We start from the raw sequence: 16,871 nt of genomic DNA, 5'->3' as shown, positions 1-16,871 counted from the left end.
CTAGATGGTGCCTGGCTACAACCAATAACTGCCCTGACAGGGACCACAACAGAGAACCCCTGAGGGAGCAGGAGAGCAGTGGGACGCAGACCCCAGATTCTCATAAAAAGACCAGACTTAATGGTCAGACTGAGACTAGAAGGACCCTGGAGGTCTTGGTCCCCAGACCTTCTGTTAGCCCAAGACAGGAACTGTTCCCAAAGCCAACTCTTCAGACAGGGATTGGACCGGACTATGGGATAGAAGATGATACTGGTGAGGAGTGAGCTTCCTGGATCACGGAGACACATGAGGCATTGTGGGCAGCTCTTGTCTGGAGGGGAGATGAGAAGGCAGAGGGGGTCAGAAGCTGGCTGAATGGACACGAGGAGAGAGAGGGGAGGGAAGGAGTGTGCTGTCTCATTAGGGGGAGAGCAACTAGGAGTATATAGCAAGGTATATATAAATTTTTGTATGAGAGACTGACTGCACTTGTAAACTTTTACTTAAACCACAAAAAGATAAAAAAAGTCTCCTGAGGTCTTTTTAAAACCAAAAAAATTGTTTAGCTTACCTGGTAAAGAATGCCTGCTTTGAGCACTGTGCTCTTTTTAAAAACTATCTATACGGGATCGAACTGACAACAACTTGAAAGATTAGATAGGAAACTTTGTGGGCAGTGAGTTTATGTTAATGGGGGAGAAACAATGTGGAAAAGGAGGGTGAGAATGGCTGTACAATTTGGAGAATGTAATCAATGTCACTGAACTGTACATGTAGAAATTATTGAATTGGTTTATCTTCTGCTGAGTATCTTTCTCAACAACAACAAAAAATTATAAAAAATATATATCTGAAGTAAAATAAGTTTAGAATTAGGTTTGGAAAATTATAGTTTTTTGAAAGCGATTTAATGACAATGTTGAAAAATAATAGTGATGATACTTAAACATAGGATAACAGAGTACTAAGAATTTTCATTGACTTTTAATTTTAAATAAAGATGAATGGTGTTGAAATGCCTGTCACACTGCTGTTAACTCCCCGAACAAACTTAACTGGCCATTTTCCAGGCAGACTTCTGCTGTTTGTCTCCTAGCTGCCTGACTTCACGTTTCCATTTCCGTAAGCCACCCTCGTGGACTGTAGTACAACATCAGAAAGGCCAGACTCCTCTTTGGAAGACATAAAAAACTGGTTTGATGACGATCACATAGAAAATATCTCACTCTTTTCTTCCTTTGGAAGTTGTTCGCTGCTGTTGGGTTAACGGTCAACACATGGCGATCCCATGATTGGTTGAGGATCAGACTGTTGTGATCTACAGAGTTTTCCTAGATTGATTTTTGGAAGGAGATCACCAGGCCTTTCTTCCTAGTCTCAGTCTGGAATTTCCCCTGAAACCAGTTCAACACGAGAGCAACACGCAAGCCTCCACTGACAGATGGCAGTGGGGGTGCATGAGGTGCACTGGCCAGGGATCAAACCTGGGTCTCCAGCACGGAAGGTGAGAATTCTACCACTGAACCACACTGCTCTCTTTTTTTCCTTTACTCATTTTCTAATTTTCTTTCTCTTTACAACATTAGGTAAGGGTCCATTAGTCACCCCAGTTTAAAATAACTGCTCTTGAGATTTCAGAAGTAACGAATTATACAAGGGGGGCCTTATAGCAAGACCTGCTCTGAAGCTGCGTGTCCCGATGGACATGTTACAGAGCTAAAGCTGCCTGTCTGTCCTGAGCTATGACGGTAGCGTCATCTCAATTTTCAAGTGTATGGTACAGAATATTGGCTCCAAAAAGAAGGATGAATAAAAAATTGCTTCTAGTAATTTGTTCCATTAGCTCCTATATGAAAAATGATAACACTAAGAAACCAAGACAGGGTGGGAACAAGCCATTTCTGGAGATCTTACCATAAGACAACCTATCATTCCAACAACCCAGCATGACAGCCCATGGCTTTGCAGATAAAGCCGGTAAAGCACAGGGAGGCTAAGATGCTTCCCTTGGTTCACAAAGAGTCGGTAGTAGTAGCAGGACCAGGAACCAAGCTGGCCTGAATCCCAAGCCCCCGTCTCCTGTGCTGACTCTCCCATGCTTTAGAGTTGGCTGATTCCTGGTGCCGGGATAGCAGCTGAAGCCAGAATCGGGAATCAGACCCTGCCTCTGTGGATAGGTGGAATGAGCAGCTAGAAAGTGAAAATGGCAGGTGTGCCCACCTGGTTCCATTTAGAGAAGGGTCCTCACATCTCACATAAGGGGGTAGGGGGATAACGAGCCTCTCCCCTCCTCTCCTTCCTTTCCTCCCCTTTTTTTCTCTCCCCTCCCCTCTCTCTGCTTCTCTGTCTCTCCTCTCCTCCCTTCTGTCTCTTCTTTCTTCCTCCCTTCCCCTTCCTCTTCCTCCCCTCTGTCTCCCCCTCCTCACCCCTCGCCCCACCTCTCCTCTCTGCACCTGGTTTGCGGACGGGATGGGGCAGGATTTGTCAGCGTTGATGGGAAGCATGGTCTCCCCTGTGCAATTACTCTCTACCTGTGTAACCTTTTGGAAAGCCTGGTAGCGCAGTGGTTTAGTACTGCGGCTAACCGAAAGGTCGGCAGTTTGAGTCTACCAGGCACTCCTTGGAAACTCTATGGGATAATCCTACTCTGTCCTATAGGGTCGCTAAGAGTCAGAATCAACTCAATGGCAAGGGGTTTGGTTTTTGGTTTTGGTGTGACCTTTTAAACAAGGAACTGGGAGCAAGTCCCCAGCTGTGACATGAATTGACAAAGCTTGACAGTGGATTTCACACTGGCTTTGTAGGCAGTGACCCCAAGAATCCTGGGGGACAAGGGAAGGCTGAGTTGGCAGCGCTCCTGCCTGCAACAGGCCAGCTGCCCTGTCTTTGGTTGGGCACCTTGGGCTGCATGTGGAGGTCTCCACCTTTTCACACCTGGGCCCTTTCCTTCCCCAGTTAGAGTAACTAACATAGTCGCTGTATCTCCCCAGTTAGAGTAACTAGCGTAGTCACTGTATCTCCCCAGTTAGAGTAGCTAACGTAGTCACTGTATGTCCCCAGTTAGAGTAACTAACCCAGTCACCCATCTCCCCAGTTAGGGTAACTAATGTAGTCACTGTATCTCCCCAGTTAGAGTAACTAACGTAGTCGCTGTATCTCCCCAGTTAGAGTAGCTAACGTAGTCACTGTATGTCCCCAGTTAGAGTAACTAACGTAGTCACTGTGTCTCCCCAGGTAGAGTAGCTAACGTAGTCACTGTGTCTCCCCAGGTAGAGTAGCTAACGTAGTCACTGTATGTCCCCAGTTAGAGTAACTAGCGTAGTCACTGTGTCTCCCCAATTAGAGTAACTAACGTAGTCACTGTACGTCCCCAGTTAGAGTAACTAGCGTAGTCACTGTATCTCCCCAGTTAGAGTAACTAATGTAGTCACTGTATGTCGCCAGTTAGAGTAACTAACGTAGTCACTGTACGTCCCCAGTTAGAGTAACTAACGTAGTCCCTGTATGTCGCCAGTTAGAGTAACTAACGTAGTCACTGTATGTCCCCAGTTAGAGTAACTAACGTAGTCACTGTGTCTCCCCAGGTAGAGTAGCTAACGTAGTCACTGTGTCTCCCCAGGTAGAGTAGCTAACGTAGTCACTGTATGTCCCCAGTTAGAGTAACTAGCGTAGTCACTGTGTCTCCCCAATTAGAGTAACTAACGTAGTCACTGTACGTCCCCAGTTAGAGTAACTAGCGTAGTCACTGTATCTCCCCAGTTAGAGTAACTAATGTAGTCACTGTATGTCGCCAGTTAGAGTAACTAACGTAGTCACTGTACGTCCCCAGTTAGAGTAACTAACGTAGTCCCTGTATGTCGCCAGTTAGAGTAACTAACGTAGTCACTGTATGTCCCCAGTTAGAGTAACTAACGTAGTCCCTGTATGTCGCCAGTTAGAGTAACTAAGGTAGCTACTGTATCTGCTTCGTTGAAAACTTGCGCCATCAGGTCCTGCTCAGTTATAGCGTCTAGCCTAATAACACAAGAATGTCTATACTGGGTGCTCTGAAGAGAGTCGGCATTTGCTGGGAACTTTGCAAATCACAGTATCTCCCAAATTAATTCTGAGGACAGTCTGCAGTTATTTCCTAGCCAAAACCCCAAACAAACCAGTGAGCCCCCTTCTCTCCATCATAATATATCGGTCTGTGGGTTCGTCCTCTTCCTCCCCACAAAAATGAACTAGTTTGTTCTGTAAATTCCAGCACTTGTAAACGCACTTATCATACTCTGCACCCTAAATGGGGTTGAATAATATATTAGTCTGATTAAATTTTAATTAACGTTCAAAATCATTATTCAGTCATAGTGTCTGATAAAATATGCTGGCTTTTGAGTTCCCAAATAATTACCAAAGGTTCTTGAGAAGGAATACCCTAGTTAAGAAAGAAGACTCTCAACAAGATGGATTGACACAGTGGCTGCAACAATGGGCTCAAGCATAACAATTGTGAGGTTGGCGCAGGACCGGGCGGTATATCCTTCCGTTGTGCATAGGGTTGCTATGAGTTGGAACCGACTCAACAGCACCTAACAACAACAACAGTTAAGACAGAAAAGCAGAAAGGGCCACATAAACCAGAGACTGCATCAGCCTGAGACTGGAAGAGCAAGATGGTGCCTGGCTACCACTAGTGACTGCCCTGACACGGAACACAACAGAGAATCCCTGGTGGAGCAGGAGAAAAGTGGGACAGAGGCCTCAAATCCTAGTAAAAAGACCAGACTTAATGGCCTGAATGAGACTGGAGGGACCCCAGAGGTCATGGCCCCTTGGACTCTCTGTTAGCCCAAAGCTAAAACCCTCTCCTCAGGCAAGATTAGATTGGACTCTAAGACTTAAAATGATACTGGTGAGGAGTAAGCTTCTTGGCTCAAGTAGACACATGAGACTAAGTGGGCAGCTCCTGTCTGGAGGTGAGATGAGAAAGCAGAGGGGGACAGGAGCTGATTGAATGGACACAAGAAATACAGGCTGGAGAGGAGGAGTGTGCTGTCACATCGTAGGAGAGCAACTAGGGTCACATAAAAATGTGTGTATACGTTTTTATATGAGAAACTTACTTGAATTATAAACTTTCACTTAAAGCACAATAAAAAAAAATGGAAAAAAAAAGAAAAGAAATAAAAGCCAAATTGTTGTTCAGTCTCCCTGAACTAGGTCGTAACTGCAGATAAAACAACGACTTGTATCCTCCTGTTGGCTTCGCCCCTTGGGTTGGGAGATTTATCTGTACTTGCCTTGAGGTTCATTAGAAAGAAGCACCTCAAATCACAACGAAGTTGACATCACGGGTCCACAATTTTTCTAATTCAGGATCATAAAGAGTAAGACCATGACAGCTGTGTTTGTTAAAAAAAACGCTCAGCTTAACCCGCCCAAATCAGACGACTTCAAACCTCCCAAGCCAGCCTGACACCGTCTTTTCCATTCTGTCCCGCACACGTCTTTACGTGAACGCTGGCATTTTCGCCATCACTCGCACCTCAAACACGGGAGGCTCCAAGATGTGGGATTGCTTCTTTTTTTCAACTGGTCCCTCAGAGATGGGCTGTAAACGCTCATTGATTCCCTCCTTTTGTTGGAAGGAATTGCTCTGCTATAGAAATGATGGGCCTTTTGTGAGGGGCCTAACTTTCTGAGGACCGCTCTGTTTTCCCACCTCTACCTCTCTTAACCTCTTTGTGGCGGCATGTCAAAGGCCCATCAAGGATGAGCTGAAGTCAGGACAAACGGTGGCAGCCCGATCAGTCCATCGCGGCTCACCTCTGTGTAACTCCCCCGCTAATTCATCATGGCTGGGACAGCCGGCCCGGGGGCCTCTTGCACAATGAGGGGCTGACCACCCGCGGCCTGGCTGGGGAGGGCAGCTGGCACAGGCCGCACGGCGGAGATAAGTGCTGGCTGTCAGCGCAAGGACAAAGAAGGACAGGCCCTGGGGAGAAAGAGGAGATTAAAAAAACTGCCTCACAACTGCTTTATCTGATGAGGGTTATGGCTAATTAATTATAAACTCAATTACCTAACCCTTACTTCAGCAGTCTCTATTCATTAAGAGATAAAACTTGACTGGCTGCTAAGTTTCCCTCACACACAGAGGCACACAGCACGCAGGCTGCCATTTATCCTTTCTTCCACCTGATTTCCTCAGAAGAGCTCCAAAGGCACCCATACCTGTCAGCCGTGTGGCAAAACATGGCTTGTTTGGGGTCTCTCCCCCCCGCTCCCTGTTTTCAGCCCAAGCCCCCTCTGCCGCGCGCTGGGAGGGCCCAGCTCCCATGCTGGGCTCTGCTATTAAAAAGCAAAACCCAGACACTAGACAATAGACATTCTGTAGGCACCCGCTCCAGCTCCTCCGCGCAGTTCTTCTGCATTTTAAGTGCTTCTTTTAATTTAGGTGCTAAAATTGGGTAACTGGCAGCAGAACTGCTTTGTCCTCTTCTCTAGCTGGAGAAGGGAAGACGGGAATTCATCCGGGTGGACGTGATTTTTAAATAGAGATTTCAGTTCCCCTCCTAAATTAAAAAAAAAAAAAAAATTTTTTTTTTTTTCCCTAAATTCTGGCTGGGCCTGACCTGCTCTGCACGCCTAACACCGCGTTTCCGACTCCACAGAACCTCCCAGGCCCTGCTCCATCAATAGGCTCCATTCAGCGAAGGCTGTTAATCTCTTCCACCCTCTCCGCTTTGCCCACTTTAATGTATTTTCATGTCTATAAGTTCTTTTAATAAGCTGGGAGGGTCTGTGAGAGAAATACTTCAGGTTTCCTTACGGCTTGCTCGTCGCCAAGATTTCCTCTGGTGCCGCGCAAATGGGATATCTGGTTGTGCGTCAAACTCTCAGCTTGATCTCCTTCCCTGACGGGAGGTCACCAGCACCCCCCAATTTAATATCGGTGCAATTATTTTTATGATGAGCAATCAAGAGACGCAGCCCCGTCCCCTCTTCTTTCTGATAGCGTGGCCCTCTTGTTTACTATTTCTGGTACGCGTCACCATGGCACTGGGGAGAACATTCCAGGTTCTGAGCAGCTCGCCTGGAGCCCGCAGCAAACTGCCCCGGCATCCTGGACCCAGCAGGGAAGGACCCAGGCTGGAGGGGCTGGAGGGATGCTGGTATGAAGGCACCTGCCGCCACACACCTGGCCTCAAAAGTTGCTGATACCAGCCCCTCCAAACAACCTCACACCCCAGCCTGCTCCGCACTGCACCCCGAGAAGCAATACTGTCGTTGTTCTGTGGTGTTGCATTGATTTCAACTCATGGTGACCCTGAATGACAGAGTAGAACTGCCCCATAGGATTTCCTATGCTGTAACCTTTATGGAAGGAGCCCTGGTAGAGCAGTGGGTAAGCATTTGGCTGCTCACCAAAATGTCAGCAGTTGCAACCCACCAGCCGCTCCACGGGAGAAAGGCGTGGCTGTCTGCTCCTGCAGAGATTATAGTCTCAGAAACCCTCTGGGGCAGTTCTACTCTGTCCTACAGGGTGCCTGTGAGTTGGAATCGACTGTACAGCCATGACTTTTGAGGAAACTTTATAGAAGCAGATCTCCAGGTCCTTCTTCTGCAGAGCTGCTGGTGGGTTTGAACCGCTGACCTTTTGGTTAGCAGCTGACCACTTAACCACTGTGCCACCAAGACTCCTTCCCAAGATGGATAAATGGGAAAAATAAAGTGCAAGGGAAGTGGGTGGACTGGGGCCTGGGAGCTGGGCTAAGCTTCTAGAAGTGGCTGTTCCCACAACTGGCCTTCCCTAATGCGTCCATGACTCTGTGTCCTGCAAGCCCAAATGGCCAGATGTCAGATGGCCACTTTTCCCGCCCGCCCTGAACAGCGGCAGAAGGAACCCTGGCTGGATATTTGGCACACATATTTGGTAACAACCTAGAGTAAGGTGCCCTGCGCCACTGGCTCCTAGGTCTTTAGCCAGGCCACCAGTTCAGAGGTCTGGTGAGGACAGCTGATGGCCAAGGCCCACCAGCTGGGAGAAGGCAGAACTGTGCCCAGAAACCAGTCTGTGGCCCCTTTCTGGCCAGCATCTGTCTCTTTGGGTGGCCTGGACATGGGCGACACCTCTGAATGCCAGTCTGGTGGACCCCTGCCTGGGAGCCTCCCTGTAGGGGGTAAGGACATGTATGAGCGTATACAGACGCTTCATGTGGGGGAAGACCCTGGGCTCAGGTCCCCGTGCTGGGATTAGCTTGCTAAGTATCTCTGGGCAAGTCTTTCATCCCTCTGCCCCCTGCGGGTCAAGGCCCCCAAGTAGATCTGTGCCCAGAAACCCACTCACCAACAGGGTTGACTGCGACATGATGGGATGGGCAACAAGGGCCTGGAACTCCCTGACTCCGCAAAACAGACTGAAAAGCGCAACCATCGTTCCTCCAAGCCTAAAACGTCCCTGATGTGACGGACCCCATCTCGCAGAGGCTGCGTGGAGACTGGGGGTAATCATCAACAGCAGCTTCTTTGGTGAGAACACAGACCAGCTATTCCGGAGGAAAACTATTCTCAATCGTTTCTTCACGGAGCCAGACTCACTAGTAACCCAGGTCCGACTCACAGCGACCCCATGTGTTACAGAGTACAACTGCTTTATAGGATTTTCTTGGCTACAATCTTTATGGCAGCAGATGGCCAGGCCTTTCTTTCATGGCACTGCTGGGTAGGTTTGAACTGTCAATCTTTAGGCTAGTAGTCGACTGCAAACTGTTTGCCCACCCCAGGGACAATCCACTAGCAGCAATCAAGGAAATAAAAAGAAATATCATGCCATAGGTTTTCAAACCACGCCGTAATCTTTCAAACATGGCCTCCAGAATTAATGCTCCCGAGGACCGTGTCATCACCACTGTGCGCAGATGCGTATAGGGGGTGTGGTGAGTCAGTCGGCCAGCGTTTTGCACGGAGCCCGGGACGCACAGGTGCAGGCTGGGGAAGGGGTTGGGGCAAGGAAACCAGGTTCCTGCTCTGGCCCCTGGGAGCTGGTTATGTTTAGAACTGGAGAAACGCCACTCATCTGTAAAGCAAGAGTAGGAAGACAGTTCATAACTTATAGATACTGGTATTTCTATTCCATCGGAGGAAAACACAGGCCATTTTTCACGGGTGTATTCAGGTCATTTCTCCATACAGAGTCAGAACATACCTCTCTTCTTTCTTAGCTCATGGGCAGCAATGGGTTTTCTCCTTGTTTAATTGTCATGCTATTAATCCATGTTTTGCTTCTTGTCATTGTTATCCGGCACCGTGAAGAGGTTCTGTGGACCACCATAGCCCTGGTTCCATGACTCTCAACCACGCTGACTGAAGGGGACTGCGCTGGGAAAACCCCCAGAGGCCTTCTCGGAACACCTACACTTGTCCAGTCCTTTCCCTTCGTCGTCCTCCACTGACTAGACAGAGTCAGCGGAGGAGACAGAGAAGAAGTGAGAAAGGGAGCAGGCAAGGTTTGCACCAAGAGGTGGAGAGAACAGCACCTCAAGGAGTGGTCTGCTGGACACAGGTGAGCAAGGCCAGGATGAGATGCAGGACACAGGGGAGCCAGACCAGGACGAGATGCTGGACACAGGGAAGAGACAGTTGAGCAGGACTGGGATGAGATGCCAGACACAGGCAAGCAAGACAAGGACAAGATGGGGTACTTGGCAGGCAAGCAAAGGCCACCACTGCCAGGCAAGGAGGGCGTGTCACATGCAGAGAGTACACCTCCTTGCTCTCATCCATGTGGTGGCTGGAGGGGGTGTGAAAGGGCAGCAGGGAAGGGCCCTTTGCTCCTGGGCAGAGGAGTCTTGGAGACAGACAAGGGCCTCACCCGGGGAGGGGTGGGCTTGGCCTAGGACTGTGGGACACGGTACAGACAAGGAGAGGGGCCCGGTGAGACTGGGCCCTTTAGGTCTGAGTGGTGACAATCTGCAGTTGGCTGCTTTGCCCCCATTGGGCTGGCCCCTCATGGGAGGACTGAGGAGCCACTTCACACAGGAGTGAGCGTCGAGCCAGAAGGGAGATAAGTGTCTTCATTTCCTGAGGAAAGCTTTCCCAGTCAGGTCCTGAAAACCCTGCCCCCGATGGCGATGTTACGCCACCCTAAGCCGTGCGTACTGTACCTCCACTCCATGGGAGGCGATAGGGACCAGGAGGCTCAGCGTGTGCGTGCTTAAGTCCTGAGTGCCACCTGAGCACAGGCCCCACTTGTAAAGGTGATTTGCAACAATTAACACTTAGAGAGACATTCAGAAAAACCCTGATAATGACAGTCCTACAAATACCAGGAAGACAACTGCAGCTTTTCCCAGGGAGCCACATTTCAAATCCTCCATGAGGTGGACCTTGTCCTTTCCTTGGGAAACGTGATGGCGTCTTTAGTATTCACTGGCATAATTAGGACTGCAGTTAATTTCATTAAATTCTCTTGCTGCTAAATGAAGCAGATTATGAGACATCTTTTATTGCAAGGCGTGAAATTACAGCCTGTCGGCTGCCAATGGTGAGGTGAAACTAATGAATTACGGGGTAAATAACACCAGAATTAACCAGCCAATTTAACATAGCGCCACAGAACAAAGTCATTTCTGCTTTGAGGAACCGCACTGCCAGGGTCCCCAGCCAGGACACGCCCTGACCCAGGAATTCAGCCCAAGGGTACTGCAGATGCCAAGCGCTGAGGGCCAAGGAGAAGGGAGGCTCAGGGAGACAGTTCCCCAGAGCCTCCCCTGGCTGGAAAAGCACGAGGGAGCCCAAAGGAAATAAACTCGCCAAATACCTACGGTGTGGAAAAAGGGGAAAGAAATCAACTATCAAGTTTCGTCTACGTGTCTGCACTTGCTGTGTTTGTAGAGAGGGTCAGGGAAACTTTGTCTGTGTGCCCTGTGAGTACACGCTCCAGTACGCACGAAGATGAGGACGTGAAGGGAAGGAAGTTCGCGTTCTATCTAGTGAGTTAAGGGAACACGTACAAAACACTTTGAAAACCAGTGTAAAACCTACCACACAACAGAACTTCTTATCGTTCTCAGAAGTCCTGATGTCATCACCATGGCGCAAAACTTCACAGGCCTCACCATCACTGAATTACCATTTTCACTGTGAGTTATTTCCCCTTTTTGCTAAATGCAAATCTTCCGTTGGGGAAATAATTATTTTCCTTAATCCCGTTCGGATGCCGTGTAGGAAGCTTAACAGCTCCTGGTAATAGGAAAAAGCTATTTGCCTCTGGTGATCCCGAGTGGTGCAAGCAATTAATACTCTCGGTTGCTAACCGAAAGGTTGGTGGTTCAAGTCCACCCAGAGGTGCCTCGGACGAAAAGCCTGGCAATAAACCAGCCACTGGAAACCCTGTGGAGCACAGGTCTACCCTGACACACATGTGGTCGCCATGAGTTGGAGTTTATTCAATGGCGACTGGGATTGTTTGTTTTTTAATTTGCTACTGCATGTTACTTTATCCTTATTCATTTAGCAAGAGTGGACCCTGTCCCAGGTGCTGGGCAAAGCAGGAGGAGAGATAAGAGGATGTGGATTGGACCTAAAGATGCTGTGGGCTGGTGGTGAACAGACACATACATGCTGGTAAGTGAGGTAACAGCCAAGAGAGAGGTGAGCACAGGGTTCTGAACCCCCAGGGGGCAGAGGTGGATCGCAGGTTCCTGAAACAGATCTCTTGGGGCGATCAGGAGAGGCAGGGTAACTGCAGGAACCCACACTTCTAAACCAAAACCCACTGCCGTCGAGTCGATTTCGACTCATAGCGACCCTATAGGACAGAGTAGAACTGCCCCATAGAGTTTCCAAGGAGCACCTGGCGGATTTGAACTGCCAACCTCTTGGTTTGCAGCCGTAGCACTTAACCACTATGCCACCAGGGTTTCCACACTTCTCAAAGCACTGAGAAATGCAGGTGGTGTCTACAAACAATTACCGATCAGAAGTTGGTACACTATATTCTCCTGCAGAGCTGACTAGAAATTATTTTACCTCAAAGCTTTTAACATTTTTGACCACTGTACTGACTGGACCATGAAAATACAGGGCCTTATAATCCTAGGAGTCCCTGGGTGGGTTCATGTGCTCGGCGGCTAACTGAATGCTTGGTTGGAGGTCTGCATCCACCTAGAGGTGCCTCAGAAGAAAGGCCTGGCAATCTACATTCAATAAACCAGCCAGTGAGAACCCTATGGAGTGCAGTTCTGCTCTGACACACATGGGGTCACCATGGGTCAGAGTTGACTTGACGGAAGCTGGTTTAAACCTGGAGCAAGACGCAACTTTAAAGGTTGCCTGGTCGGGTCCACTTTTTGATGATGCAAAACGTACGCCAGGAAAAAGATAGCTTCCTGGGGATCTTGCCTGCTCAGTAAGAGAAAGAGTAAGTGCAGCTCCAGGGCAGCAGGGCCAGGCTGCAGGTCGGGTGTAGCGGATGAGCCACTGACACGACAAATACACACCCCAGGACCTAGAAACACAGCTGGGATGACGAAAACGGTCCCTTTTGTGGTACTAGCTTAACTAGTTGAGTGATGTTGAGTGATGAAAACCCTGAAAATTGTTCCTATTGGGTAAAATGACACAGATTAAATTGCTATGGTTAGCACAGTCTTACTATAAACTTGATTCATTTTAACCCTGTCAGATCTTTTCAGAGAGGTAATTTTCTATACAGAACGAACCTGGAGCTAAATAATTTATGAAGCGGTTGGCATTACTTACGAATTTCACAGAGAGTATGTACACTGTGCCACAACATAGCTTTTGCATTTTTTTTTTTTGCCTTTTGGGCAAAATCAAACGTCCTGTGAGCAGAAAGAGGGCTCCATATTTTGGGAATGGTTGGAAAAGCAGAATGGACATAGTCTAGCGGAAAAGGCGGCCAAGTGGTCTTCGGTCACAGTTTCCTTTCTGAAACAATGCTGTTTTCTAAACTCAGTCATCTTTTCTTCCTCAGTTTCTTATTCTTTCAAAAGAATCACCATTTTCCCAGGCATACAGTCTCAAAATCTAAAGTCTCACATTGCTGTTGTTGTTAGGTGCCATCGAGTTGGTTCTGACTCATAGTGGCCCCACGTACAACAGAACGAAACACTGCCCGGTCCTGTGTCATTCTCACAATCGTTGCTGGTGGAGCCCATTGCTGCAGCCACTGTATCAATCCATCTCCTTGAGGGTCTTCCTCTTTTTTGCTGACTCTCTATGCTACCAAGCATGATGTCCTTCTCCAGGGACTGGTCCCTCCTGATAACATGTCAAAAGTATATGAGACAAAGTCTCACCATCCTCATTTCCAAGGAGCATTCTGGCTATACTTCTTCCAAGACAGGTTTGTTGGCTCTGGCAGTCCATCGTATTTTCAATATTCTTCGCCAACACCATAACTCAAAGGTGTCAATTCTTCTTCTGTCTTCCTTATTCACCGTCCAGCTTTCACAGGCAAATGAGGTGACTGAAAACACCATGGCTTGGGTCAGGCGCGCCTTAGTCTTCAAAATGACATCTTTGCTTTTTAACACTTTAAAGAGGTCTTTTGCAGCATATTTGCCCAATGCAACGCGTCCTTTGATTTCTTGACTGCTGCTTCCTCACGGAATGTCACCATGTCTATATTAAAAAAGTTGCCGACTCCCACACCTTGTCTCCCTGTGTACGGCCCCTCCTTTGGTCCCGATGCTACCTCTGCCCAACAAGCTCAACCTGGTAAATGTCAACCAGCCCATAGTTCTGAAACTCTCGTGGTGGTGGTGATGGTGGGGCCTCTCTGGGGAGATGTACTCACAAACTCTTACGCTCCACTGACAGCGTCAAGGGGCACATAAACCTCAAGGTCAGAATGTACAGTGGCTTACGTCAACGTCAAGACCTCCTTTCTCTTCTAAGTCCTAGAGTCCCGTTTCCAACTGTCCAGTAAACTGTTCAATAGCATGCCTTGCTAAAACTCACAACTCATGGATAGCGAGCAAAAAAAAAAAAAAAAAAAAAAAAAACACACCACCAAACCCATTATACTCGAGTCGATTTCGATCCATAGCCACCCCATAGGACAGAGTAGAACTGCCCCATAGGTTTTCCAAACAGCAGCTGGTGGATTTGAACTGCTGACCTTTTGGTTAGCAGCCAAACTCTCGAACACTTGTGCCACCAGGGTTCCCGTGGATAGGGAGACACCTATATATCCATTCTCGATAAAATACAGTAGGTACAATGGAATGAGGTTTGAGATTAGGGAAAGGTTTCTAGAAAAGAAGAGGGTGACTTTAGTCTTAACAGAGCTGCGCAGAAGAAGGCCAGGTTGCTGCAGTGGCAGAAGTCCTGAGCCAGGGTGCAGGTGAGCAGTGCAAGGCAGATGTGCCAGGTAGATGAGAGCTAAGATGAGGCTGGCTAAGCAGCTCAGGCTTCACCCTGGAGGCCACGGGCAGACTGCGAAGGGTGCAAACTCAGGGCGAGACCTAGCTGGATTTCAACAGGGGAAAGACCACCTTGGTGGTGGGAAGGGAGACAGACATATTTGAGGGTACAGATGGAAGGCTTGGAAGGCAGTTAAGAGGCCTAAACTCAAGTCCAGGGGAGAGACTGGAGGGGCTGCACTCGTGGAGCAGGACCCAGGAGGAGGGGACAGGGTGGACAGGTACTTAAGAAAAAACCAGGCAGGACGGAGTGAGGCTTAAGGGCGGGTGGGGAACAGCAATATATGAGACAAGGTTCCCAGGTTTCTACACATTTTTAGAACATTCGAGTTGGACCACAGGGAAGGACATAGTAACCGCAAAAGCCTCAGTATAAAGACGTGGAGCGGCCGGCTTGGAGCTGCCTGGAGCATTAAGTGGGCGGCAGAAGATAAGCCTGGATGGAAAACCAAGGGCTTTCTATGCAAGCAAGAGAGGTGAGAAACAGGAGACGGGTGGAGCAGCCTGGCCCGGAAGCTGAAAGGGGACAGAGCCTGAAGCTCAGGTCTCCCCCTAGCTGCTCACAAAAAGGAGGGATGTACAGACTTACTGGACCCATCGAGACTGGAGGACTCCCAGAAACTAACGTCCTGAGTAGGAAGCGATCACCTAATAAGCAAGGTATGCACGGGCTTACTAATCTGTAGTGCACAATTTCACCTGTTTTTCACCACGTCTTTGATGTGAAATTGTGCACCACAGGTTAGTAAGTAAAGGCAATTAAGCCTCGGCGTACCTTGCTTACTGTAAACCTGTGCTGAACTTGCTTACCGGATAATCCGCCCCTAGTCCTCAGATACTTTTTTAACCTTGAACCAAAACTATTCCACGAGGTCATCCCTTAGCTAACAGACTGGCTTGTAAAATAAACAATATCATCTGTGAGTCCTGTGCTTCTTTTAAAGCTCATCTATACGAGACCAAACGGTCAACATTTACTCAAAAGCAAAGATGAGAAGGCAAGGGGCAGGGAAGCTAGATTACTGGAAATGGAACAACCAGAACGGAAATTATGAGAAAGTTGACACAACTGTGAAAAATGTAACAAACGTCGCTGAACAAATTATGTAGAAATTGTTAAACTGGAACCTAGTTTGCTGTGCAAACTTTTACCAAAAACTCAATAAAATATGTTAGTAAAATAAAAAAGAAAAGAGCAGGGCAGAGGTGATGACAGGCCCTGGGAGCAGAGAGAGGGGCATGGGGAACCTGGGCAGGGAGGTCAACCGTGGTTTGGCAGATTCGCCTGGACTTCAAGGGTTCCATGGTTAAAATCCAAGCAGAGTGACAAGAGGATAACAGCATTTCTGTTTACCTTTGAAGATTCAGCTACTTAATTTTATATAAACGTGACGACAACATTTTAAGTTTACTGAACCGATTGGTAGGGGAACAGGAATTTGCAGGGGGACTCGCCACGGGTCATCCTTGGCAGCTGCCTTAAAGTCCTTCTCAGAAGACTATCTTCTAATTCACAAAATACACAGCATTGCAGAAGAGCCAGCTGTATCAAAAGACTAACCAATACACACGCGAACCATCCGTAATAAACTCCCTTCTCTATTCACACATTAAAGAGCCAGGAGCAGATCTAGTAATTACCACACTCGCGAGAGGTGAGTGGCATAAGCGACCCACCAAATCATCAGTGACAAATGCAATGGGTTTGGTTGCTTTGTTTTTTATACCTATGGCTATACTCCCATTTGGGAATGGGTTTTCTTTGTTACATTAACGAGGCTGTATTAGTGTAGTGTGTGTCTTCAGTCAACCCCTTTTGAGAATAAAAGCAGCAGGTAAACGGAGCAGAGATGGGGAAGATACAAGCCATACCATACAAAGATCACCAGAGAGCCAAGGAACAGAAGCTGAAGAGACAAGGACCTTCCTCCAGAGCCAAAAGAGAAAGAGCCTTCCCCTAGAATTGGTGCCCTGAATTCAGACTTCTAGCCTCTTAAGCTGTGAGAAAATTAATTTCTGTCTGTTAAAGCTGCCCACTTGTAGTATTTGTTACAGCAGCACCAGATAACTAAGACATATGGTTATTGTTGTTAGCTGCTGTCAAGTTGGTTGCAACTAACAGTGACCTTAGGTATAGAGGGACACGTTGCCCAGTCCTGTGCCAACTTCATGATTGCTGGTATGCTTGAGTCTATTGTCTCAATCTATCTCCCTGAGGGTTCCCCCGGTTTTTTGCTGACTCTTTACCAAGCAGGATATTCTTTTCTAGTAATAGGTCTTCCCTGATGACATGTCCAAAGTGAGCGAGTCAGTATCTCACCACCCTCACGTCTAAGAAACATTTCGGTTGTACTTCTTCTGAGACTGATTTATTCGCTCCTTTGGCAGTCCACGGTATATTCAATATTCCTCGTCAACACCACATTTCCAATGCTCAGTTCTTCTGTCTTTTGT

General features: G+C 47.9%; 1 protein-coding gene across 7 annotated transcripts in view; it reads right to left on the bottom strand.

Annotated features, from left to right (window-relative positions):
• The window catches only part of AGAP1 (ArfGAP with GTPase domain, ankyrin repeat and PH domain 1), a 661,010-nt gene that overhangs the window by 299,670 nt on the left and 344,469 nt on the right, over window positions 1–16,871 (bottom strand). The window contains exon 10 of one of the 7 annotated variants that reach the window (XM_049888504.1): window positions 3,847–5,959. The exons of the other annotated variants lie outside the window; for them this stretch is intronic. Within the exon in view, the coding sequence (XP_049744461.1) occupies window positions 5,720–5,959 (240 nt within the window). The 3' untranslated portion in view covers window positions 3,847–5,719. Of the gene's footprint in view, window positions 1–3,846; window positions 5,960–16,871 lie in introns of those variants that run through there. 7 annotated transcript variants of the gene reach the window in all.

Source organism: Elephas maximus, chromosome 6 (genome assembly GCF_024166365.1).
Source record: "Elephas maximus indicus isolate mEleMax1 chromosome 6, mEleMax1 primary haplotype, whole genome shotgun sequence".
Classification (NCBI taxonomy): Eukaryota; Metazoa; Chordata; class Mammalia; order Proboscidea; family Elephantidae; genus Elephas; species Elephas maximus.
The sequence above is the reverse complement of the archived record's forward strand: the minus strand, read 5'-3'. Positions and strand labels throughout refer to the sequence as shown.